Genomic DNA, 27,408 nt, shown 5'->3' with positions numbered 1-27,408 from the left:
GAAGCTCGTCTTGGTGGGAAACAGAGGGCGTGTGGGGAAGTGAGGGTAGGGGAGGTGTGCATGCGTCTTATAGGTATTATCTAACTTACTATTCCAACAGAATCCATCTGTCTGTCTGTCTGTTTGTGTGTCCGCACATCGTGTAGTGGGTTCAATTTGTTACGCCTACACGGCAGACGGTTTGTCGTAGGAGATTGAAATTTGCACACCTTATAGGTGAAAGAGCGGGTCAACGCCTTTTCTAGGTTTCGACTCGCTGGGGTGCACGGTTGGCACGTGACGCGCGCCGGAAGAACGCCAATGAAATTTTGATCGGTTCGTAGATCTTCATTGAGAGCCGGGGTCGACAAACTTTGTGAACTAAATGCATGCCGATCGGCGGCGGGTGCCTCGCATTGGCGGATGGCCAAGTTTTAATTTGAATAAAAAGTGGCGAGAGAATGTATCGGTTTTTTTCAATGGGAACAATTTGTGATACGATTATACAAATGCACCGCATTTGCCGCTATGCGCCACATATGTCCGAAGGCTTCATTTTAGTCGCAAATCGCACAGTTTTGTCAAATATGGTCCGATATGGGTGCAATTTGGTGCCAGGATGCATGCTTAAACAACAGGTTCAGATGCGCCACGTTTGCCGCAATGCGCCACATTTGTCACAATGCGCCATTTCCGACAAATACGATTAAGCGTGATGGAATGGCACGAATAGGGGCAGGGCTGGGAACACTTTAAGTCTGATATTTTAGTACTGATTGGATCCAATTATTCTGTGACCTGACATGACCCAGCGGTGTTGGTAGGGGTAGGGTTAGGGGTAGTGGTAGGGTAGTGGTAGGGGTAGGGGTAGGGGTAGGGGTAGGAGTAGTGGTAGGAGTAGTAGTAGGGGTAGGGGACTGGTAGGGATAGTAGTAGTGGTAGGGGTAGTAGTAGGGATAGTACTAGGGGTAGTGGTAGGGGTAGTGGTAGGGGTAGTGGTAGGGGTAGTGGTAGGGGTAGTGGTAGGGGTAGTGGTAGGGGTAGGAGTATGGGTAGTGGTAGGGGTAGGGGTAGGAGTAGATGTAGTGGTAGGGGTAGGGGTAGTGGTAGCGGGAAGTGGTATGGGTAGTGGTAGGGGTAGTGGTAGGGGTAGTGGTAGGGGTAGGGGTAGTGGTAGGGGTAGGGGTAGTGGTGGAGGCAAAAGCAGAACAGTGGCCCGGGCTGATCCCAGCGGACGAGAGGTGACCTATGTGACCTGGCCTGACCCAAAGTGACCGGGGCTGACCCCTTTGACCCGTCTTGACCACGTATCACCCAAATTTCATCCAACAACGCCCTCAGAACAGTTCTTTTTTAAATTCTCTTCACATTTCCGTCCATACCTATGCTTCTAGATGACACATCGACATGAATCAAACACCATTCGAAAGCGAATTGGCTGGTGCCGCAATTTTTTTCCTACCACGCAGCAAAGCAAGTGGCGCAGCCGCTTGTCTATATTACTATTTGAGGAGGGTGCGTCTGTCCGTTACCGAGGTCCCGACTTGGTCGTGCTTTGCGTGGACTACAGGCCAGACCGTTGCACCTAGCCCGGTGAAATTTGCACAACTTATAGATCAAGGATGCGCGACGTGCCTTTGAGGGGTCTCAGCTCGATCGGATTGATAGGGAGCGCGTGGCGCGTGCTCAAAAAGTGCAAATTCGCGTCATAGACTTTACATGTATAAATCGGCGTGCGAAATCGGGCGAAAACGGCTAATTTTGGCCGACACGGGTCCAGTTCCCGTGCAATATCTTGGTGACCAGGGGTCCGACCGGCACGGGGAAAACAGCATCGTGTACAGAATTGAACGGGCTATTGAATGGTGTGCAATGCAGAGGATAGCACGCGCCACGTGCACCGGAGAGGGCTTTTTTATTTGAAAATTGCGGTTTTTGAGGGATTTTGGAATTAATTTTATTTTTAGGTGACCGTTAAATGGAGCGAGTTGAATCAACGCCTATTTGCAAGAGAAAGGTACCGCCTCTCATATAAAAATTGTGAAAAGCTGATTGATCCAAATCAAGGTGGTGCAAATCACAGGAGGAAAATGGTGTTTGTCAATTTTGTGCCACTTTATTAATCACACGGGGTTTGCTGCATAACCTGATACCTCTGGCAATTGAATATGGTACCATTGGATAGAGCATTCAATTCTGTCCAATATTCACTCTTCATTTTTGCATGATTAGCAACAGTATTCTTAAAAATGTAAATGTTTCAAACCATTACATTGTGATTTTTAGCGAAATTCAGCGATGGCCCTCAAAAGACTTCACGCCAGTTTTCGAATCATTCTTAAGTAGAACGCATGATAATACGACACGGGCACCTCGATGCGATGTATCTTTTTGTTTTCTTACAAAATGCTTGGCCGTCAAAAAGCAATCGAACGAAATGGATATCTACCAACCAAATCGACACAGACCAACCCAATACCCACGGGTCAAAAAATCCCCCCTTCGCGTTGCGGAGCACGCGGGTAACCCTAGTTTGCATACTATGCTAGGCACTGACCAGGACTCTGATTTTTTCCAATGTCTTACTACGCATACTACTACTACTAGTTAGTAGTATTTTCCAATGTCTTACTACTACGTCTTATTACACGACTACGCATAAGAGAGAATCCAGTATGAAGCGGTGGTCTGGTCGTAATCAATGAGAGATTGGTGTTCTGCAAATGACGATAGGAAAAGGACCAAGTTGCTATACCTAAGCCACACCTAAAGCATGGAGGTTGAGGACGAACCTCAACATGTGCGATGTACAATGTGCATTGTGCATTGTGTATGGCATAGGTAGGCATTTGTAATAGACCTAAACGACGCCATTTTCATCCGCATGGTCGCAAGGTAAACTTCTCCAGATAATACACAATCCGTTATACCTCGGTCAAAGCAAGTAGGCAAACAATTAGAACGCATTCAGCCTTACTCATATGGATCCTTTCTACATATTGAACGCCAAACATTGCAATACCGCTCAGCCAATCTGATAAGGCGGTGTCTGTCCGCCGCGTGACGCTGGGAGCTCCCTCTGAGACTGCAGCTGTTAGCATTCCCGTGACCCGCCCACCATACAGGCGACCTGCTGAAACGGGGCCCAATTCAATTCATCGATAGGTACTTCTGAGGCGCGGAGGGGCAGAGAGGCTCCGAGACACCATGCAGTTATGCAGTTATGCACCATGTTTAGCGTATCCAGTGGGCGGCGGGCGGGCGCGGTGTTGACATTAGCAGATATGCTCTTCATCTGTGATCTGGGTCTCATCATACTGCAGTGAAGCAGCCATGCAATACTATTACATATATTTATTCAGCACTAAACATAACGTTATACAGCGCTATGAGATGATTATCTGGCAGAGAACTTAGATTGGCCAGCAATGGCTGGCGAAAAACAATGTTACTTAACGTTGATTTAGTCCTCTTGAGCGAATTTTGTCGGAATAACAAATGTGCCTCCCCAAAAAGACCAACCCCAAAAGGCAGTGGAACTGGTCTTTTTTTCTATCTTTTGTTTTTGCTAGTTATTGTTTCTAGCTAAGGGTGCCAACAAAAATCAAAATTCCCAAAGATGTAGTTGATCGTTCAACGTAATCCAGCTTATCGTGAACTTGCATATGTGCAAACAATTTCGAAAATCGTCCGGGATTTTCCCAATGTCCAATTGGGAAACCAATTTCGAAAATTTCGAAAATGTAGACACAATATCGAAAATATAGACACATAAAGACAAACAACATTCATCATAGGTGTTGGATACGTCATCGGTACCTATATGACACTGTTGTATGACTTTGGTTATATGTGACGGTACATTATTCGCCTTATATAACGGTATATTATGGTATTTTGGTACCTATATTGCGATATATAAATGGTATTTAGTAGGTACTCTATGTTACGGTATTTTGGTACATTTACATACATACATACATATTACATACATAGAACAATCCGTCTCCCATTCATGAAAGAGGGACCAAATCTACCGGCCCTGCTGCTACCACGCTGTCTCCTTGTGTCAAACTTAATCTGCACATCCACTGACAGTGATACTGTCTACATGTGACAGTGCCAGCGTTTCCATGTGACAGTCCACACCGTCTCCTTATGATGTAGATACAGACCCAATCTGTCGGCCCGGCCCGGTGACAGTCCCACCGGACATAATCTGCCCACTATCGGCGGAGAAGGAAATTCCGAATCACTCTCCGGCCCCACACACTATCGGCGGACACACACCAAACCGTGTCAAGTGGGCCTCATTATGTGGATCGGACGAGCTTCCTGAGAGCGCGACAACAGACAGACAGACAGACAGACGACATGATGTCTGCTCTATCAATGTCCCCGGTGCGTCCACTTGATATATCAGACACGAGGCTTTCAATGAAGACTAAGCAATCATAAGCACTCATATCACTCATTCGGCATATATAATTGCTCAGGTGTTTTTTATCTTTGTTAGTGCAGCAATGCGTATTAATACGAAGCACGCCAACCTTTACTATCAAAAAGCATTCCCCTATTGGCAAATGGAAGTAAAGTCATGAGTTTAACCCATTTGTGGAAGCAAATGTGACTGAGTCTAAATGTAAGCATCAGATAGTTCAGATGCTACAAACAGGGTCAAGCAACGATGAAATGGTTACTTGTAGCGCTTTTTACACATACCGTAAACATTAACCATTCGTGTCTGTGCCCTGCTATACACAAGTCTTTTTCTGCTTAGCGGGTTTGCTGGTACTCAGGATTCATATGTTTACCAAGCATAATGCCTTACATGTTTCTCATTAAGTCAGATATATAGCGTCCTAAAAGGGCGATTCGGTTGGTAAGCGGGAAATAGCATACAAGCTAAGTCAGGAAATATAGCACCGCTTCATCCACCGACTCACAGCATCCTATCCCGTGCCCATCCAACCAACCACGAAACCGCTCCCAAATCCAATCACGCACAATGCTCAGCACACGCAGATCAGTGACGGTTCATTACCTACCCGAGCTCCCAAACCACAATAACAAACTCACGAGATCCCCGCGACCGACCGACAGCAGTGTGTGTGTGCGTGTGCCTGAGGTCGGCAGGCGGCCTGACCTTGCCCGCGGCGCGTCCCGCGCAGTCGGTCCTCTGAGGGATGGTCGCACGGTCAAACGACAGTGGGCGGGGCAGGGGTGGGTATGTGTACGGTAGGGTAACGAGGGGCCCGACCGGACAGACGTGCACGTGACGCGACTGGGACTGTGGCCGGCTCGGGAGACCTGTTTTAATTTCTTTTTTTCTTTTTTGCTTTCAGATCAGGCGTAAATATGACCGAAGTCAAATACAATAACGGTGAGTAGAAATACATGAATACATTTCACTTGCGTGCTCTCGCATTTCGGTGTTTCAGAGTTATGTGAAAACAAACACCACTCCTATCCTTGTTTTGACCAAGTTTTGACACCAATGAGAAGGTAATCATCACGACACAATTATACACTTCCTGTTGCGAATCACGCAGCAGATGTGCTATTTGGGTGTCTGTCACGTGACACAGCTCGCCCTGTTTAAAATGGTCTTGCAGAGCATGTCGGGCTAAAAAAGAGAGAATACAGATCAGGCTGGCACGGTCCGCCGACATCAAAACAACGGTGCGTCAGCTGATTATTGGTCCTCCGATTCAGGAGAAATTATTAATGCGGGAACGCCGGCGCTAAATAAAGGCGGTAGGATTCACGGCTTCGCATGATCGTGTGCAATATTTTTTTATAGTATCAGGCGAGGGGTATTGCTGGAGTTTTGCAAATAAATATTTTGTTCTCACTTTGGCTATGCGATCGTGAACACTTTATTTTCATAGATACGATATGAAACAGGATAAACAGGCCAACCCAAGGCTTATGTAGGCCAACCTTAGACTTCGCATAGCCATGGACATTGCGTAGGAAGGTACTCGCCGATCGTACCACGATACCACGGGCAAGATATCAGACTTTTGGGAGTTTTGTGTCGCTGAAATGTATTTTAAGTGCTAAAAAGGAAAATAATTCAATTTAATGATGTCATGGACAATGGACATTTAGCCATTCCAAGCATATAATTTGCCTGGCTTCGACAACCAGATAGCCAGGTTTATTTCAAGAGCTTCTAAAGAGGTAGTGGATTTAATATCGTTTCTATTACATTTATTTGATAATCCTACATATCAGTAAACCTTCCACGTTATCATTCTCGGCGAGCGAATCGATTACCGGCACACCGTACTAATGCCAATGCAGCGTCGAGCGTCCGATGGTTTACGATAGGAATTATAACAATAGTTTTAAACTAGCGCTTTTTAGAACCATGGTCCGAAATGGTAATTCAAAGAACCTCTTCCCATTTCAAGTCACCTGAAAAAGCTGCTTTCGTGTACCACCCAGTACCCGTTTCGTAGATATATCAAAATGATAACCGGAGGCGAAGATTGTCTTTATGATCTACCACGATTCCTGGGGCTGACTAGTACCGACGGTGATCCCACAAACACGACGGTCACATTCATTAAGCATGATGTACGGCGTAAAGCACCACAACTCAGCCCCAAAAGCGCAACCTTCTGAGATATCTTATATTTAGTTTCAATGCTGGTACTGGTGCAGTTTCAATGCTGGTACTCTGCTCATTTCTGTTCAATGAAGTTATTTCTCGCTTAAATGCGCCTCACATTTATCGTGTGCTGTGCTCCACAATCATTGCGCCGCGCGCTCTTCCTTCTTATCGGCCCCCTTGAGATCGTATCCATCAATATCTATTTGCTTCTAAGTTCTAATGACTTGTAGAGAAACAATTTTAGAGCGTTTAACAAAATAATTGCATAACGAGCGATGGGAAAAGCCCAATCGTCCAACTCATAAAAAAACATTGGGACACAAACAACTGGAAACTGTTGGTAGTTGGTACTTTCGCGCATAGGCGGCGGAACGGGGAGGGCACCGGGGCACCGTGCCCCCTTTGATTTTGGCATTTTAACATGGGCTCTATGGGCGTTACATGGAAAGAATGGGACCAAAAGTCGGCAGTGCCCCCCCCCCCTTCCCCAGTTGAGCTGGGCGCAGGTACTAAATAGCATCAAAGGAAATCCTATATTCATCTCGCCGCATTTAAGCGCACCAATCGAAAGACGACAGCGTGACCGCGCTGACAGGCAATCAACCTGGCCACATAAAACTAGCTAGTGCAAGGAAGATGTCTATATAAACCACTGGACCATGCAAAGCGTTCAGTAAATAAAATACGAGTAAAGATGACGCGTTTGAGGGCAGACTGGCCAAACAGTGACGTTACACGCGGATCTCAACACTGCACAACACATTCATCAAAAAAGATCTCGTGGATCCCTATATACGTCATAACTAGCCCTAGTACGGGGGAATATAGCCATGGACGTAAATGGCCGGCTTAAGGCACAGGATCCCAATTGTCATCCCCAGTACGTGGTCCCCAGAAGTCGCCAGGCCGAGAGCCAATGGCAGTTAAGCACATCTTACACGTGCCGACAAACGTGACACAATGAATCCAATAATGAGTCCGCTAATAAGACTGCCTAATTCTGCATGTAGGCTGCTATTTACCACCAAGACGGAAGGCTAAAACGCATCCATACAGCTCAACATAGGTGTCAATTTCCGCCGGGTTGGGGGTGCTCAAGCTCTTTAAATTCCCCGCCAGCTCGGCTGGCTTGGCTTTGGAGCCCCAACAGACGGTGCAGGTCAAGGTCACCGCTAAGGCAGCGGCGGATTTGCTGCGCCCGGGCAGTGGGCACCCTCAATTCGGTGAAAATCGACACCAATGCAGCTCAACATGACAAAACGCTGCATACAAGCGCACGTCCTCGCCTTTAATTGACGCATTTAACTGCGTCACTAACCTCGTACACTGTACAACACTGGTGAGATGACTGTCCGAAGGAAACTGCCGACTTTGGCTGGCAACATTCAGGGTTGGTGACTTATGTACTGAGTTCGGCTGGCTGACAGCGATGTGACTTCAGGACCGGTTGATGAACGGGCCATCCTAGCCCCATACTACAGGAGCCCAGCTGGTCTTGGCGAGCGGCGGCGACTGGACGAGGCTGGACCCCTACTACAGGAGCCCAGCTGGTGCTGACGAGCGGCGGTTACTGGACGAACGGGTCAGCCTGGACCCCTATTGCAGGAGTACGGCTGGTCTTGGCGAGCGGCGACGACTGGACGAGGCTGGACTCCTACTGCAGGAGTCGAGCTGGTCCTGTCGAGGAAATAGTTCACCTTTAACATGGGATTTTAAACTGAGATAGCAGTCTGATAGAGCAGATTTGTGTATGCCTTATATTTGAACCGTTTGAGATATTCACCTTTTATCAGTGAATATTGGTGCTTAAATTCATGTTCTAGTGCTCATTTACAGCAAGCAGAAACCTCTTCAACACACACAGTGGCCAATCAGCGATGAGAGCACTTACAGGAGCAGAATCCCTTGCAGCTGATAGGTTGTTCAGCTGTTAGTGTTCACTCTAATCATTAAAATAATGAAATCCCTTTAGAAGAAGTGTGTAATTCCAAGTTAGAATACATTTAAATTTTATTCATCACATTTTTAACACACCTTTTTAAATTTTATTCATCAACTTACTCACAGAAGGTGAACAATTTCTTTTAATACCTACTTACCTTGCTTCAATGGTGACATGTAGCTCTTGCAGCAGAGAAGGCACAGCATTTGGCTGCAACTTCAAATATTTACTTGTTGCTATCAATTATTCAGTTTTGAAATGCATACAGGTAGGTACAGTGAATCTTGGGTTCTCCTGTAAGAATGCCGACCGCAGAAGCAGAAGTTTATCCAAAGCTTGCGCCTGAAAAAGGGCCAGGTTTAATTATCATTATACCATAATCACATTTTTGCCTAATTTGTAAGAAATAGGTTTAGGTTAGCAGAAAAAGGTAAGGTTTTGACTAGACCCCCTGGGTCACAACAGGAGATGACCCCCGTGATTGGTGGGACCACCAGGCACCAGCACTGGCACAGTCCGTTCTGACCACCGCACACCTATCAGCCACATTTAAAATGCACTACACTACATCCCCCACCACACCACCTGACCACACCAGACCAAATCTGCACCGCGCTACACAAAATCCGCACTGCACCAAGCTAAATCCACGCCACACCAAAGCCTCACCAGCCGGACAAGCCAGCACAGACGAGATCTTGTCGAAATTGCCATGCTTTGCAGAGTGCATACTGGCCTACCTGAACCTGACCTTACCCAACATATGAGCCTGACTGTCCTTAGCACTGGGAGCTCATTGAGACCAGGCCCCACAAGCCTAGTGGCCTCCTGAAACCTGATTTCCATATGGGGTGAGCTATTTAAGAATGGTGATCGGATATCGAACATGAGACAAGACAGCAATGAGCAGTGGGCAGTTCATGCAACCATAATCATGTTTCCTTACCACAAGTATCAAAGCAAAATAAAAAATAGCTACCTATCGAATTCAAATTTCACTGGAACCTGGAACCTCACCTGCATGGATCTTAAGTGAAAGGATCTTGATACATCTGCACGAAAGATACATCTTGATCCACTCATCTCAATCTTGTTTTTCTGCATCCAGGGCATGCAACACTTCTGGTCAAGGCCGTATAGGATATCGCTTCTGGTATTTTTGGCACCACACTCGACTGCTGAGCTCAAATGCAAATTGCAATCACGGTAATAAAATACTGAATATTGAATCGCAATGTATATTCAGTCGATGTACCCCTCGTTCGATGTCTCTCAGACGACGAAGATTGTACGTCGTCCGGCCAATCCCGTTCTAGATCAACGGGGGCTCGGCTGCAATTATGGAATGTGATTGGCCAAATGGCGTAGAATCTTTGTCGTCCGGAAAACATCGAACAAGAGTAATGTCGCTACTGCGCCATTGTTGCATCGAATTCGCCCCATAGAAGCCCGTGTTAACTCTCTCCCATAGGGCCCTGGGTAAACTCTCTCCATAGGGTCCTGGGTAAACTCTCCCCTTGTCTATTTTCTTTAAACGGGAATAGTTTGGACAACAAAATATTTTCGACCTCATAAAAAATAAAACTTAATTTGTGATGTACCTCATTGATGCAAAACATCAGAAAAACATTAGAAATTAATTCAAAGAAACCGATTATTTATAAATGGACAGCTGACGGCATGCCTCCCGTGTCCCCTGGCTTGAAGCTTCGGCTCCGTGTTACCTTAGTATTCTATGACCGTGATACAGATGGACTTGAATCACAGAAACGTTCTTTCGTTAAATTATGATTAATCGATTTTAACTTTAATTCTGAACAAAGTAAAACAGACAGAATCCTAATATTGAAGAATGACAATATAAGTGGCGACCGTGACAGGACAATCGACATGGAAAAGTACTTAGAATTAGCAACACGATACGGATTGCAAGGTGAAGACGCGCTGAAGTTTGCAGCTGAACGTATGGACAAGGATGTGGAGCGAGAGGAGAGAAGATTGGAGCGCGATAAAGAGCGAGAAAAGGAAAGAGAAAAACGCGAAGAGGAAAGAGAAGAACGCGAAAAGGAAAGAGAGGAACGCGTAAAGGAAAGAGAGGAACGAGAAAAGCAAAGAGAAGAACGAGAAAAGGAACGGAAACACGAGTTAGAAAAGTTGCAATATCAAAATGAGACACAGAGCACATCAAGACAAGCCGCAAACCCTGTGCTGACCCCAAAACTGCCTCCATTTGTTGAAGGCCGTGATGAAATGGACAGTTATCTCCTGAGATTTGAGAGGTTTGCTCGGGCCGCTGGATGGGAAGAGGAGCAGTGGGCGGTCTCACTGAGCGCCTTGTTAACCGGCAAGGCGCTAGATGTTTATTATCCCGCGCCCTGCTGGGGGGTGTTTGAACACCCCCCCCCCCCTTGTGGTTTTTCGCGAATATCTCAAAAACGGCGGCGCGGAGCGCCGCCGTTTTTGGTACACCTTATCATACATCAATTCTACACATGTTGTGAAAATTTCAGGCCAAGGTCATTCAAGGTCAGGTCACCAGGTCACTTGAAGTGACCTCACCTCATAAAAAAGTTTCAATGTCTGTCATAGCACCACCGAGTGACCGATCGCTTTGAAACTTTCAGCGATTGCTGAGAGCAATAGCATGTACAAAATGTATATCTCAGAATTTTGATATCGATGACCTAAGGTCAGGTCAATTTTGCGACCTCCCCATTATAAGTCAATGGGAGAAAATTGAAATGCGCCTCTTTTGGACGAACGACATTATAAACACTCCCAAACACTGAATTACAAGTGGTTTAGACACACTGAACATGAAAATGGTGTCCGTGACCCCTGTTTATGCCCTGAGGTCATCTTAGGTCACGAATGGTATCTAACAGTTTTTCGCAAATAACTTTTGATAGAGGCATGCTAGAGAGATGAAAACGCCTTAGATGTGTTCAGCTCGACGATACGGATCGACTGATATGCAACATGACCCTTTCCGGTCAGGTCATGACCTTGACCTGAGGTCAAATTTTCAAGTTGACCTTTCAAGGTCAAGTTATAGTTCATTCGATGCGTCTTGACGAGAGGAACACGATGCCGGTAAAAGTAAGCTCGTACAAGGCTTGGGTCAAAAGTTATTGCAGAAAAACTGTTTCCGAAAAAATCGGCTATTTTTGCAGTTTTTGCCCCCTGCAGGCAAAACCGTTGACGTTAGGTCAAATCTGAGAAAATTACTCAGAAAGGGCGTTAATAGGGCTATCGAATGCGCTTTTCCGCGGCGCTGTAGCTCTATTGGTTCCCGAGTTATGCGTTGGCTTCTTGGAAATTGTCGACATTCGACCTGGAAATCGGCGAAATTTTGCCTTCAATGACCTCTGGTGACCTGACCTTTGACCTGACTAAAAAATTGACCGAAGTGATTTCCTCATTATTTTTGACGCTCTTTCGAACGCCGCCTTCCGCGTATCGCTACGTGGCCCAGGAGCCGAGTTAGAAGGGGGGGGTGTTCAAACACCCCCCCCCCAGCAGGGCGTGGAAATCCAGGACCCCCAGCCGGGCGCGGGTTATCGACTGGACGCTGAAGAGTCTTCCGACTATGAACATCTGAAACATGTACTGCTAAGGCGTTACGGACTGACAGCAGAGGGCTATCGAAAGAAGCTGAGGGAGTCGAGACCTGAACAAGATGAGACACCTGTGCAGTTCGTAGTCCGACTACAAGCATATCTTAAGCGATGGATCGAAATGACAGAGACTAACGACTCGAGAGACGGCTTGAAGGCGCTGATAATTCGAGAACAGTTCATGAACACGTGTACTCCCGAGCTCCGTCTGTTCTTGAAGGAAAGGGATCTGGCCTCTCTTGAAGATCTTACCGAAACTGCTCAACAATATTTGGAAGCAAGAGGCCAGACCTTATTTGATCTGAATAGGAAGCCTCAGTGGAGCAGGGACGCGAGACCACGGAGTTTCAGAGTGTCGGGACCGGCTGAAACAGTTCGATCCGCATCTGCACTACAAGTAAGTGCAAAAACCCTGAAATGCGCTTTTTGTGAGCAGCAGCACGCCACAGAAGTATGCCAAGATGTTTTAAAACTCAGTGTCGAAGAGCGACGTAAGCGACTGCTAGCATCCGGCTGTTGTTTTCTGTGCCTGCGTCCAAAGCACATCGCAAGCACTTGCGAGAGTAAGAAAACGTGCACTGCATGTCAGCGGAAACATCATGACCTACTCTGCTTTGACAACGAATCGGAAGCTTCGAAGAGACCCGCACAAGTCCTCGCAGCTCGGTCGCAAGTGCAAAACAAAACTGGCGTCGCCCTGCAGACTGCTCGCGTTATGGCTGTCGGGGCAGCGGGCTTGAAGTGCGCTAGAATGCTTGTGGATTCCGGCTCTAACCAGTCATTTATTACAAAACGGCTGGCTACGAAACTGGAGTGCAAAAATGTCGGAGAGCAAGACACGCAGATAGTGACATTCGGAGGTACTGAGAAACGTCACAAGTCAATGAAGAAGGTGTCTGTCACGCTGAGGAAGATGGGTAGCATGTCCACCGGCCTTACACTGAGTTTGGTCCAGATTGACACCATCTGTGGCCCGGTGAACACAAGCCTCACAGTGAATCAAGAAGAGCTGGATCACTTGCAAGATCTTGAGCTCGCTGATCCCCCAGAAGAGTGGAAAGACGGACAGGAAGTCGACATACTGCTGGGAATGGATTTTTACCAGGACGTCATGACCGGACGTGTGCGACACAGCATGTCCGGTCCGATCGCGATGGAGTCCATTTTTGGGTGGATTCTGGGCGGCCGAGTCAATGCAACTGAAGAAGAAAGCAAACAGACTCTCTTCGTTCGAACGACGAATGCCAGTGAAGACCTCGAGCGGATCTGGGATCTGGATTCGATCGGGATCAAGAGCCCTCCATTCGCTAGTGCACGCGAGGAAAAACAGACTCTGGAAAATGCAGCGGTGTCACACTTCGAGAACACGTGCACAAGACTCGACGATGGACGATACGAAGTGCGCTGGCCAAAGAAAGAAAACTTTGACAGTCTCCCTGAAGATGACAAACTAGCTCGAGTACGCCTCGAGCGTTGCGAGAAGGCTTTAGAGTCTAGAGGACGAAGGCAGGAATATGAGCAAGCTCTGATGCAGTATATAGAGAACGACTACGCCGAGCGAGCCCCCAGCACCCCCGATGGGCCTCTACACGTCATGTCACACCACGCTGTGTACAAAAATGGGAAGATACGAATTGTGTTTGATGCATCCGCCGGGCACCCTATTTCCCTCAACGACTGCGTGCTGGCCGGGCCCAATCTGATCGCCGACCTCGCTGGAATCCTGCTGAGATTCCGGCTCCACCGAGTCGCTGTATCAGCCGATATAGAAAAGGCCTTCCTGCAGATCAGCCTCCATCCAGAGGATCGCGATGTGACCAGATTCCTCTGGAGAGAAACTCCTGAAGCAGAGCCGACCGTATTCCGGATGAAGCGAGTCGTCTTTGGGGTCAGCGCGTCACCCTATCTCCTACAGGCAACAATCAGGCGGCACCTGAGTCAATATACCGACTCATGCGCTGCATCAGCTCTGCGTCTGAGTGCCGATTTGTACTGTGACGATCTGTTGACAAGTCTGAAGACAGAAGAGGAAGCAGAGAAATTCATCCAAGAGACAAGGCAGATCTTCAGCGAGGCGAAGATGAATATGAGAAAATGGGCCAGCAATCGAAAGCTGGCTGCGGTCGAAGACGACAAGTCCAACTCGATTCCGCTCCCTGATGGCGGGGCAGAAGAGAAAAAGGTGCTGGGAGTAGTATGGGCCCCAACGGACGACAGCTTGAGGTTTGATCCCAGCTCCCTTGTGAGCTTGAGTGATAGTCTGCGTCCTACCAAGAGGAACGTTCTCAGAATATCCGCCAGGATTTTCGATCCTCTGGGCCTGCTGACACCGTTCACCGTGCGGACCAAAATGCTACTGAAGCAACTGTGGATCCGAGGGAACCGATGGGATGACCCAATGCAAGAAGATGCACGTCGGCTATGGGAGGCGTGGAAGGAGGATCTCAAAGAACTCGAGAAGATCCGCATCCCAAGAAGTTACGGTTCAGCCAACACTGAATCGTTTGAAATCCACACCTTCTGTGACGCCAGTCAAGACGCCTATGCCGCCGCCGTGTACCTGCGGCCAACTGATAAGTATCCCCGCAAGAGTAGACTGCTGATTTCGGAGAGCAGGCTGGCGCCGACAAAGACCATGTGTCTGGCGCGTCTTGAGCTAATGGCAGCGGTGATCGGCGCTCGACTCACCGAATATGTGCTCCAAGCTCTCAGCATGCAGCCGGACTCCGTGCATTTGTGGACGGACTCAGCCGTGGCACTCGCCTGGATACGGAGCAACCCGCAGCGATGGGGTGCCTTCGTGTCGAACCGTGTGGTGTGTAGCACGCTACATCTTGACCATCTGACGTAATACCTTTTCGGCACGGCTCGGTCCAGCAGTCCCTCTCCCTCGCAGTCCGGCCACACGCCTAGCCTCGCTTTCCCACACCCAATTCCCCCCCCCCCCCAGTTCCCCTAATCTATCACTGTCCGCACAGAATGGGCAGCCGTTAAACTCCCATTAAGACGCGCGCTTTTGGAGACAGCTACCGCAGGATGAACGATTCGAACCCCAACAAGTAACAGCTGGATCAGTAACATTGTCAACAGCTCATGGACCCACGCCGAGGACAGATAACGGCTGGAAGCGCTGGATCAGTAAGATATGTCAACAGATCATGGAGCAGTGTCAAGGATGGATGCCGGCTGGAGCACATAGCCTCCTTTGTCGGGCACAGCAACCCAGGGTGAGTGACCCTGGCAAAACAACCGGGTGACCGACCTCACAATGGCCTCATGAGGTAGTTCCAGAGATCTCCGCAGAGGAAGAAGGCGCTGACTTACGGCCATACCCGGGCCAGTGGGCGGAGCAAGAGTGACGTCACAAGGGGCGTTGCCGGCAGACGAAACGGAAGGAAACAAAAGTTTGAATAAAATGAAATTGAAGAATCAAAATTAAAACTCGAAAATCACAAACCTTTCGGGGATTGTTTTATGCCAGCGATTACTAAAATGATAAAGCACTCAACACGAAGACGATTCGACGGCCAAAAATTGCAGGCACAGAGGAGCAAGGTGACTAAACAGGACAGAGGGCGCCATCTTACGGCCCCACCCACCAGAAGAAGGCAGAGGAAGATGACGTCGCAAGGGCGTGGCAGTCACCCCTCCCCCCACCAACTATAAAAGGGTGCGCCACCCAACCAGAGGGGAATCACAGTCGAGCAGCCGAGAGCCACAGTCCACAGCTGGAGTCGGAGACGCCATCTGGGAGCCGCCGTCAGTCCGGGGTCACCCGCGAGAAGCCTCTTCAGTTCGAGTGATCAGAACCGAGGACAGCAGCCGACGCTTGTGACCACACTGAGAAGCGGAAGCGCAGAGAAACTCCAGAATGTGAGTGTTGTTGAAAAGTCTGCTCAATCCCAATCCTTGACCCCCCCCCCCCTCTGCCCGGTTGCCGTGCCGTGACGACTGCCAAACATTTTCGGTTGCCATAAAATGCACTCTCAATTGGAATTGGAAAACCTAAATTACTTTGAACTGATTGGTCCAGACACCCTAGTAGCATGTTAGGATCTGAATTTCGAGGTCATGTCAGAGTCGCCAGCAAATCGTTATTGTCGGTTGGAATTCACGATTAGGCCGTGAGCGAGATCCTAAAATTTGAATAAGCAGCTCAGTGTCTCGAACGCTGAAATTGATGACAGGATGCGTGACAGCGTTGAAATGTCTTTGTCTTTGGTTAAACTGGTTCGTTCGATTTTTTTATCGGCGGGTGCGATTTGAGATTGGAACGTTTGTGAAATTGAGGGTTTAGATTCGTGCTGTACCTACTCACTAAAAGTTGCATTGCGAAATCATTGGTAATATTGCTGTAGGAATTAATTGCGAAGTCGAAATTATTCAGTTATAGAACAGGTAAATACGGTTGAAAGAATGTAATGGTTTAAGGTGGCGACTGATTCATGCAATCGATCTATGAATATGGCTATGAGTTATGATTTTCGACAGATACGAATGCTTGAGCTTACGGCGGAATTTCTTCTGTTACTTAGGTGCAGAGTTGAGAGTAGTGGTTTGAGGTCGACGGTTTGACACTTTGCAACTTTAGATGGTCCTTGTACTTTGCGTCATTGAAGTGGCGAAATGTCGAGTAAGAGGTAGATGTAGAATTGTTTGTGGTTAGAACTAATATGCGACTAATATAGGTACCGATCGTTGTGCTTTGTAGAATAAATACTAGAAAAGACTATCTTTGTTGGGAAAGATTAAATGGGACAGGAATTTAATTTAAAAAAAAAACTTACGTGGAATGGAGCTGATGAGATGTCGAACAGAGAGATATTGCAGCGATATTTTACCAGATTCACACTCACTGACACATCCGGTAAAGCTACCCGGCCAGAAGAGACCGCACACACCAGTACCGCACCGCGAGTGATGACGCGCCCATCGCGGCGCGGCCTTGACAACTGTCGACTGTCGACGCAGCGCCGGCCGGCGGCCGTGGTAATCGTCGTTCCCGACGCGGGCGTTGAGCCGCCAGAGGGCGTAAAAAGCAGCCATAACAGGGGCAGTGGGCTAACCGTAATTGACGTGCGTACGGTAGGTCAAGGTCATCCTGACGGAATAGGAGCATGGTTAGTTGTGGAAAGTTGCGACGGGTTAAGAACGTTAAAGGTTAAGACATAATTTCAAATACGAAATGCTATGATAATATCTAGGACTGCAGTTCTTCTCATATGCATTGTTTACTGTTGATAATATGATTTAAATTAGGTTTCCTCTGAAAAGCTAGCGACCCCTATGACAATATTTTGGAACTCTATAAAGATAATTTGTATAGGTAACTATTAGTCCATCAGAAGCTATCGAGCGAAATTCAATGAGTCGTTTCCGTTTGAGCATTCAGTAGTTTACTATGATACGGTGGATCACAACCAGACGACAAATCGATGCGTGTTAATTGGTTCAAGATCATATGTCTGATTAAATTCAAGAGCGGTTCAAGGTCTGCTAGATTTTATACGAGAACTGATGATTACGATTTGGTTTGGATAAATAATGCGTTTCTGTTATTCGCGTTCTTGCGAGTTAGCGCCAATAATTACTCCACCAATATTGGCACAGGGCATTGTGAGGCACAGACGGCTTGTTTGCCCGTCTCCTATGGCGTAACGTTTACCAGCATGACTGTATGAGACACAGATGCACTTCTCTAAACCCACGTCCAGACCGGAATAATAAGAGGGACACACCGTCACGTACGCAGGGCATATGCACGTTTTCCGCCAGTGGTACCGGCCACTGTTAATTTTCCCGCTTAGGTAATACTGGGTGAGAAGGCAGTGAGAGGTTTCTACGGCAGGGGAGAGGGGGAAGATTGGCACAGTATGCAGTGGAGAGTAAGTTATGCCAAAGGCAAGAAGCCGAAGGTCAGGGGTGAGTCACCCAAAGGGCGGATAAAGCGAGCCGTAGTGTCCCGAATAAGTCCTCATACTTATTTCGTAAAGGTACTCTAATCGGTACTGGACAGCCTCAGGGGAGGGAAGAATGTACTCCAGGACACGTAAGGCCTTGAATAGTAAATCCCATGGTTTAAGGATAGTTCCAGGATATGAACTGTGGTCCCTGGGTCGTGAACGGGAATGTTACACGCGGACCGGAAGAGGGCATAGGTAATCTCTCCCGGTAGAGAGATAAGTCGGATATAAATCGTGTATGTGTGTACCATAAGTCTATCGGACGTGTAGTGAATCCCATAAACTAGTAGGGTGGATATTTGTGCAATAATTCTGGACGGCCCTGCGATAAGTATCTTTGTCGCCGATTAGCGGAGCATGCATATGGATTTCGGAAAGAGACATTTATCTCGCCGGGGAGATCGTTGTTGATCCGACGCCTAACACTATCGGAGGGAATTTCGAGGGCTACGAATTAAATTTGGGTGAATACATGAAAGGTGAATGTAACGCGAGCAAGGGTGTGAGAATGTTGAAGGATGAATCTTAGAATAAGGCCGATAGGAATTGCGTAGAATTCGGTTACGGCAGTCGAGCTAGCAACCCTCGAGGGCAACTAAACTATAGCAACGCTAATACGAATTAAGTGGGCAACTTTCGTAATGGGGAGGCCAGTGATATAGGAATGGGTGACTGGACGAATGATCACATTCAATTAATCAATGTAATTACCACCCATAAGTTTGGCAGTGGTCATCGGGACTTCGAATGCCCTGTCCTTCACCTGCCCAACTGTGCCGCAAACCCAGCTGATCGGATCCCTCTATCCCTAATCCGAGCAGTGAAGAAGCATCTCGTGCATCATAGTCTATACAATGAACAGAATCATCAAGCCTCTAAATTAAAAAGCATCTTCCATCAGATGTATTTGTACGCAAGGTGGATCTGTATCTACATATCTCCCAGGTGGACGTCATCCCAAGATCTTTCTCAGGATCTCATCTTCATCTCTATCAGGTGGATATCATCATCCATCTCAGCATCTTCATCACTATCTGGATCTATCTCAGGATCTCTTCAACGACTCTCAGGTTCCCCTGTATCACCAGCTATACTACCGACAGCATTACAGCAGCGAATTATTCTCTCTGCTACAACAGCCGAACAACAGTGGACCGCAGTATTTGATGAACCGCAAAGAAGATGCAGCTTTTTTTTATTCCTTCTTTCTTCTTTTCTCAAAATCCCCTCGCTACAAATGGCGCCCAACGTGGGGCTTTGATAATTCTCAAATTGTGAAGCTGGTAGACTGGCACAAGCCGCCGAACCCGAAGTTGATTAATTGAAAGTCAACCGTATGGAGAAGAGGAAGAAGTTGAAGAATAGAGCAGGTGTTCGAAATACTGGCAGCAGTGGAAATGAGCGTGCTGCAGGAGTCGACGTGAAGAAAGAGGATGAGCTAAAGAAAGCTGGGTGAAGATGATGAAGCTTATGGTGATGGCTGATGACAGGGAAGTTGAAGAATTGAGCAGGTGTTCGAAATACTGACAGCAGTGGGAATAAACGTGCTGCAGGGGTCGACGTGAAGGAAGAGGATGAGCTAAAGAAAGCTGTGTGAAGATGATGAAACTTATGATGGTGACTGATGAGAGGAAGTGGTTTTACGAATACTGAAAAGGATATAGAAGAAGTTGTTGAAGATAAGATAAGGAAATGAAGCTGTCTCATGAACGAAGGATCAGACTAATACAGAAGTCAGGCCGAAAATGAAACTTGACAATTGCCCGCATCAGCATATCAATTCTTCTACGTTCTGCTGTACAACAAGTCCAAGTCAAGGTCAGCTGCTGTAGTGCAAAGGAGAGCTCGAACTTTCTAGAGTATTGATGATAAGAGGACAGCAATATCAAAAGCAGAAGAGGAAGAAGAACAGGCGGAATGCTCGTGTTGTATTGAATCAAAAACAAACACGGTCGTCTTCACAACACAGCCGAGGCGATTATCATGTTGGTGAACGAGGAGAGGGTGCCAGGATGCTGCAAGACCAACTGCCAAACGATCCATTGAGATGGGCTGCTGCAGAGATCACCCACCTGAGCTGCTGCAACGGCTGTCACCTGGTCCGCCGAAAGGTCGCTACCTGGGCTGCCACGGAGGTCACCTGTGCTGCCACGGAGGATGCATTGCCCTCGCGGGCTGCCTCGGAGGTCACTCACCTGAGCGGCCGCGGAAGTCGCCTACCTGAGCTGCCACGGAGGAAGCATTGGTCCCGCGTGCTGCCTCGGGGGGTCACTCACCTGATCGGCCGTGGAAGTCGCCTACCTGAGCTGCCACGGAGGAAGCATTGGTCTCGCGTGACGCCTCGGGGGGTCACTCACCTGATCTGCCGCGGAAGTCACTCACCTGATCTACCACGGAGTTGTCACCGGGTCTGCCACGAAGGTCATCTACCCGGGCTGCCATGGAGGCCACCCACTTGAGCTGCCGCGGAAGTCGCATACCTGAGCTGCCACGGGGGATGCATTGCCATCGCGTGCTGCCTCGGGGGTCACTCACCTGAGCTGCCGCGGAAGTCGCCTACCTGAGCTACCACGGAGGCTGTCACCGGGTCTGCCACGAAGGTCACCTACCTGGGCTGCCATGGAGGTCGCCCAGCTGAGCTGCCACGGAGCCTGCCACCCGGGCGGCCACGGAGGTCGCGGCAGGGCCTGCCATGGAGGTCGCCTACCCGGACTGCCACAGAGGTCATCCACCTGGGCTGCCACGTAGGCTGCCCACACGGGCCGCCGTGCAAGCTGCCCACCCGGGCTGCCATGGAGCCCGCCGTCCGGGCTGCTGTGGAATGTTCCCATCCTGGCTGCCGTGGAGGCCGCCCCACCCAGGCTGCCACCCGGGCTGCCGTGAAGGCTGCCCACCCGGGCTGCCATGGAGGCCGCCACCCGAACTGCTGTTGAGGCCGCCCACCTGGGCTGCCATGGCGGCCTTCACCCTCCTGAGAAGCCACTTGCCGGACGGCCACCGACGACATCGGACTAACCAAAGTGGTTGGTGCACGTGACCCGGATCTGGTGAACGACAAACTGAGGTGGGGACGAGGAACAACAGGTGCGTGTGTGTACTGTACTAGGTATACGATGTCATTTTGTAGGCGTTGCGGAACTTAACATGATTGTGTAGATTTAGATGAGTAAGGGGTGTGACTTTTTTGTAGGAGTTGCGAGGACGCAACTAGGGTTGTTTGGACTGAAGATGTAGCACGCTACATCTTGACCATCTGACGTAATACCTTTTCGGCACGGCTCGGTCCAGCAGTCCCTCTCCCTCGCAGTCCGGCCACACGCCTAGCCTCGCTTTCCCACACCCAATTCCCCCCCCCCCCCCAGTTCCCCTAATCTATCACTGTCCGCACAGAATGGGCAGCCGTTAAACTCCCATTAAGACGCGCGCTTTTGGAGACAGCTACCGCAGGATGAACGATTCGAACCCCAACAAGTAACAGCTGGATCAGTAACATTGTCAACAGCTCATGGACCCACGCCGAGGACAGATAACGGCTGGAAGCGCTGGATCAGTAAGATATGTCAACAGATCATGGAGCAGTGTCAAGGATGGATGCCGGCTGGAGCACATAGCCTCCTTTGTCGGGCACAGCAACCCAGGGTGAGTGACCCTGGCAAAACAACCGGGTGACCGACCTCACAATGGCCTCATGAGGTAGTTCCAGAGATCTCCGCAGAGGAAGAAGGCGCTGACTTACGGCCATACCCGGGCCAGTGGGCGGAGCAAGAGTGACGTCACAAGGGGCGTTGCCGGCAGACGAAACGGAAGGAAACAAAAGTTTGAATAAAATGAAATTGAAGAATCAAAATTAAAACTCGAAAATCACAAACCTTTCGGGGATTGTTTTATGCCAGCGATTACTAAAATGATAAAGCACTCAACACGAAGACGATTCGACGGCCAAAAATTGCAGGCACAGAGGAGCAAGGTGACTAAACAGGACAGAGGGCGCCATCTTACGGCCCCACCCACCAGAAGAAGGCAGAGGAAGATGACGTCGCAAGGGCGTGGCAGTCACCCCTCCCCCCACCAACTATAAAAGGGTGCGCCACCCAACCAGAGGGGAATCACAGTCGAGCAGCCGAGAGCCACAGTCCACAGCTGGAGTCGGAGACGCCATCTGGGAGCCGCCGTCAGTCCGGGGTCACCCGCGAGAAGCCTCTTCAGTTCGAGTGATCAGAACCGAGGACAGCAGCCGACGCTTGTGACCACACTGAGAAGCGGAAGCGCAGAGAAACTCCAGAATGTGAGTGTTGTTGAAAAGTCTGCTCAATCCCAATCCTTGACCCCCCCCCCCCTCTGCCCGGTTGCCGTGCCGTGACGACTGCCAAACATTTTCGGTTGCCATAAAATGCACTCTCAATTGGAATTGGAAAACCTAAATTACTTTGAACTGATTGGTCCAGACACCCTAGTAGCATGTTAGGATCTGAATTTCGAGGTCATGTCAGAGTCGCCAGCAAATCGTTATTGTCGGTTGGAATTCACGATTAGGCCGTGAGCGAGATCCTAAAATTTGAATAAGCAGCTCAGTGTCTCGAACGCTGAAATTGATGACAGGATGCGTGACAGCGTTGAAATGTCTTTGTCTTTGGTTAAACTGGTTCGTTCGATTTTTTTATCGGCGGGTGCGATTTGAGATTGGAACGTTTGTGAAATTGAGGGTTTAGATTCGTGCTGTACCTACTCACTAAAAGTTGCATTGCGAAATCATTGGTAATATTGCTGTAGGAATTAATTGCGAAGTCGAAATTATTCAGTTATAGAACAGGTAAATACGGTTGAAAGAATGTAATGGTTTAAGGTGGCGACTGATTCATGCAATCGATCTATGAATATGGCTATGAGTTATGATTTTCGACAGATACGAATGCTTGAGCTTACGGCGGAATTTCTTCTGTTACTTAGGTGCAGAGTTGAGAGTAGTGGTTTGAGGTCGACGGTTTGACACTTTGCAACTTTAGATGGTCCTTGTACTTTGCGTCATTGAAGTGGCGAAATGTCGAGTAAGAGGTAGATGTAGAATTGTTTGTGGTTAGAACTAATATGCGACTAATATAGGTACCGATCGTTGTGCTTTGTAGAATAAATACTAGAAAAGACTATCTTTGTTGGGAAAGATTAAATGGGACAGGAATTTAATTTAAAAAAAAAACTTACGTGGAATGGAGCTGATGAGATGTCGAACAGAGAGATATTGCAGCGATATTTTACCAGATTCACACTCACTGACACATCCGGTAAAGCTACCCGGCCAGAAGAGACCGCACACACCAGTACCGCACCGCGAGTGATGACGCGCCCATCGCGGCGCGGCCTTGACAACTGTCGACTGTCGACGCAGCGCCGGCCGGCGGCCGTGGTAATCGTCGTTCCCGACGCGGGCGTTGAGCCGCCAGAGGGCGTAAAAAGCAGCCATAACAGGGGCAGTGGGCTAACCGTAATTGACGTGCGTACGGTAGGTCAAGGTCATCCTGACGGAATAGGAGCATGGTTAGTTGTGGAAAGTTGCGACGGGTTAAGAACGTTAAAGGTTAAGACATAATTTCAAATACGAAATGCTATGATAATATCTAGGACTGCAGTTCTTCTCATATGCATTGTTTACTGTTGATAATATGATTTAAATTAGGTTTCCTCTGAAAAGCTAGCGACCCCTATGACAATATTTTGGAACTCTATAAAGATAATTTGTATAGGTAACTATTAGTCCATCAGAAGCTATCGAGCGAAATTCAATGAGTCGTTTCCGTTTGAGCATTCAGTAGTTTACTATGATACGGTGGATCACAACCAGACGACAAATCGATGCGTGTTAATTGGTTCAAGATCATATGTCTGATTAAATTCAAGAGCGGTTCAAGGTCTGCTAGATTTTATACGAGAACTGATGATTACGATTTGGTTTGGATAAATAATGCGTTTCTGTTATTCGCGTTCTTGCGAGTTAGCGCCAATAATTACTCCACCAATATTGGCACAGGGCATTGTGAGGCACAGACGGCTTGTTTGCCCGTCTCCTATGGCGTAACGTTTACCAGCATGACTGTATGAGACACAGATGCACTTCTCTAAACCCACGTCCAGACCGGAATAATAAGAGGGACACACCGTCACGTACGCAGGGCATATGCACGTTTTCCGCCAGTGGTACCGGCCACTGTTAATTTTCCCGCTTAGGTAATACTGGGTGAGAAGGCAGTGAGAGGTTTCTACGGCAGGGGAGAGGGGGAAGATTGGCACAGTATGCAGTGGAGAGTAAGTTATGCCAAAGGCAAGAAGCCGAAGGTCAGGGGTGAGTCACCCAAAGGGCGGATAAAGCGAGCCGTAGTGTCCCGAATAAGTCCTCATACTTATTTCGTAAAGGTACTCTAATCGGTACTGGACAGCCTCAGGGGAGGGAAGAATGTACTCCAGGACACGTAAGGCCTTGAATAGTAAATCCCATGGTTTAAGGATAGTTCCAGGATATGAACTGTGGTCCCTGGGTCGTGAACGGGAATGTTACACGCGGACCGGAAGAGGGCATAGGTAATCTCTCCCGGTAGAGAGATAAGTCGGATATAAATCGTGTATGTGTGTACCATAAGTCTATCGGACGTGTAGTGAATCCCATAAACTAGTAGGGTGGATATTTGTGCAATAATTCTGGACGGCCCTGCGATAAGTATCTTTGTCGCCGATTAGCGGAGCATGCATATGGATTTCGGAAAGAGACATTTATCTCGCCGGGGAGATCGTTGTTGATCCGACGCCTAACACTATCGGAGGGAATTTCGAGGGCTACGAATTAAATTTGGGTGAATACATGAAAGGTGAATGTAACGCGAGCAAGGGTGTGAGAATGTTGAAGGATGAATCTTAGAATAAGGCCGATAGGAATTGCGTAGAATTCGGTTACGGCAGTCGAGCTAGCAACCCTCGAGGGCAACTAAACTATAGCAACGCTAATACGAATTAAGTGGGCAACTTTCGTAATGGGGAGGCCAGTGATATAGGAATGGGTGACTGGACGAATGATCACATTCAATTAATCAATGTAATTACCACCCATAAGTTTGGCAGTGGTCATCGGGACTTCGAATGCCCTGTCCTTCACCTGCCCAACTGTGCCGCAAACCCAGCTGATCGGATCCCTCTATCCCTAATCCGAGCAGTGAAGAAGCATCTCGTGCATCATAGTCTATACAATGAACAGAATCATCAAGCCTCTAAATTAAAAAGCATCTTCCATCAGATGTATTTGTACGCAAGGTGGATCTGTATCTACATATCTCCCAGGTGGACGTCATCCCAAGATCTTTCTCAGGATCTCATCTTCATCTCTATCAGGTGGATATCATCATCCATCTCAGCATCTTCATCACTATCTGGATCTATCTCAGGATCTCTTCAACGACTCTCAGGTTCCCCTGTATCACCAGCTATACTACCGACAGCATTACAGCAGCGAATTATTCTCTCTGCTACAACAGCCGAACAACAGTGGACCGCAGTATTTGATGAACCGCAAAGAAGATGCAGCTTTTTTTTATTCCTTCTTTCTTCTTTTCTCAAAATCCCCTCGCTACAGGTGGAACTGCAACAAAAGTTCGCTCCAGAGTGTTGGCGGCATTGCCCTGGCCAGAGCAACCCGGCAGACTTGCCGTCGCGAGGTGTGTCTGTTAAGAAGATGCAGGAAGACCTATGGCAAAGGGGTCCTGCTTGGCTGGAGCTGCCTGAAGAAGGATGGCCGCGGCAAGATCGGATCTGTGAACCTCCGGAGTGTCTGAAAGAGGAAAAGAAGAGCAAAACTGCACCGGTTCTGGTGACTCATCAAACTCATCCTGACGGAAGCTGCCGGCTGAAAAATGTCATTGACGTCAGCAGATTTAGCACACTCGACAAGCTGCACCGAGTCACTGCATGGGTGCTCAGATGGAAAGCCATCCGCCCCGGCCAGACCAGAGAGCACGGAGACCTGACTGTGGAAGAGCTCCGCAGGGCTGAAAACATCTGGCTGAAGGAACTGCAAATGGAGTCGTACGCTGCGGAGCTTGCCAGTCTTCAAACGGGAGAGGAAATCAGCAAGCAGTCCAACGTTTACAATCTGAATCCGTTCATGGATCAAGATCTGATGAAGGTCAGAGGGAGGCTGCAGGAATCTGACCTGAGCCAGGCAGAGAAGCACCCCATCATCGTTCCTTCAGAGCACCGATACGTGCGGCTCCTTATCCTCGATCGACACCAACAAGCATGCCACGGTGGAGTACAACAGACGCTCCATTCTCTCAGGGAACGGTTTTGGATCCCTCGCGGCCGACAAGTCGTTCGGAAGATCATTCGTGATTGTTCAATGTGCAAGATGTTCTGTACAGAACCTTTCGTTGAAGAAGCGGCTCCACTCCCAAAGGAGAGAGTGTGCCAAAGACCGCCATTTTCGGCAGTTGGAGTGGACTTGGCCGGTCCAATATACAGAAAGGACCCTGCCGGAAAAAACCCTCTGAAGGTGTGGCTAGTTTTGTTCACTTGCACCGTAGTACGAGCGGTGCACCTTGAACTAGTGGAGTCTCAATCTGTAGACGACTTCATGAAGGCATTTGAAAGATTCTCAGCAAGACGAGGGCAACCTGAGATCGTCTATAGCGATAACGGCCTCAACTTCAAGCGCGCGTCAAGGATTCTGGCTTCAAGAGGCGTCAGGTGGAAGTTCAATGTGCAGCGAGCGCCCTGGTGGGGCGGCTTCTGGGAGAGGCTGATACGTATGACCAAAGAAGCTCTGCGTAGAACCCTAAGAAGAAGTCTCCTCACGTGGGAGGAACTCAGCACAGTCCTGTGCCAAATCGAGGCGGCCATCAACGCCAGACCGCTGACGGCCCTCAACGACGACCCAGATGACATCCGCCCTCTCTCGCCACAGGACTTCTTACGAGACAATCCTTTTAAGCCTGGGACTGGCGACCATCAGTATACGGATCCATTTTCTGTCTCTGATCGTGATCTCAAATCGATGAGAACATATCGCCTTCAGGTCCTCCAGCATCTTTGGAAGCGGTGGAAGACTGAGTACTTAAGAGCACTCCGCCTACCACTACGGGCAGGACCACAAAGACGAGGACCAAGAGAGCATGACTTGGTGCTCATAGAAGACAACCCGCGTTCCTCCCGTGCGTTGTGGAAAACAGGCATAATCGAAAAGCTGCTTCCTGGACGGGATGCTCGTGTGCGGTCGGCGACTGTGCGCACTACAGACGGGACGCTCGTGCG

General features: G+C 48.5%; 1 protein-coding gene and 1 long non-coding RNA gene across 2 annotated transcripts in view; one reads left to right on the top strand and one right to left on the bottom strand.

The window, feature by feature from the left end:
- Positions 1 to 5,327: 5,327 nt before the first annotated feature.
- The window catches only part of LOC122372098 (long-chain-fatty-acid--CoA ligase ACSBG2-like), a 41,210-nt gene continuing 19,129 nt past the window's right edge, over positions 5,328 to 27,408 (top strand). The window contains exon 1 of the mRNA XM_043348972.1: positions 5,328 to 5,362. Coding sequence (XP_043204907.1) covers positions 5,338 to 5,362 — 25 coding nt within the window. The 5' untranslated portion in view covers positions 5,328 to 5,337. The remainder of the gene's footprint in view (positions 5,363 to 27,408) is intronic.
- Positions 8,220 to 9,617, bottom strand: LOC122372099. Its single transcript, XR_006254816.1, has 3 exons — positions 9,561 to 9,617; positions 8,701 to 8,885; positions 8,220 to 8,278 (listed from the first exon to the last, which is right to left on the bottom strand). It is a non-coding gene; the product is annotated as an uncharacterized LOC122372099 (long non-coding RNA).

Source organism: Amphibalanus amphitrite, unplaced genomic scaffold (assembly GCF_019059575.1).
Source record: "Amphibalanus amphitrite isolate SeventyFive unplaced genomic scaffold, NRLGWU_Aamphi_draft 001316F_arrow, whole genome shotgun sequence".
In the NCBI taxonomy this organism is placed as follows: domain Eukaryota; kingdom Metazoa; phylum Arthropoda; class Thecostraca; order Balanomorpha; family Balanidae; genus Amphibalanus; species Amphibalanus amphitrite.
This window is presented reverse-complemented; position numbering and strand designations above follow the sequence as displayed.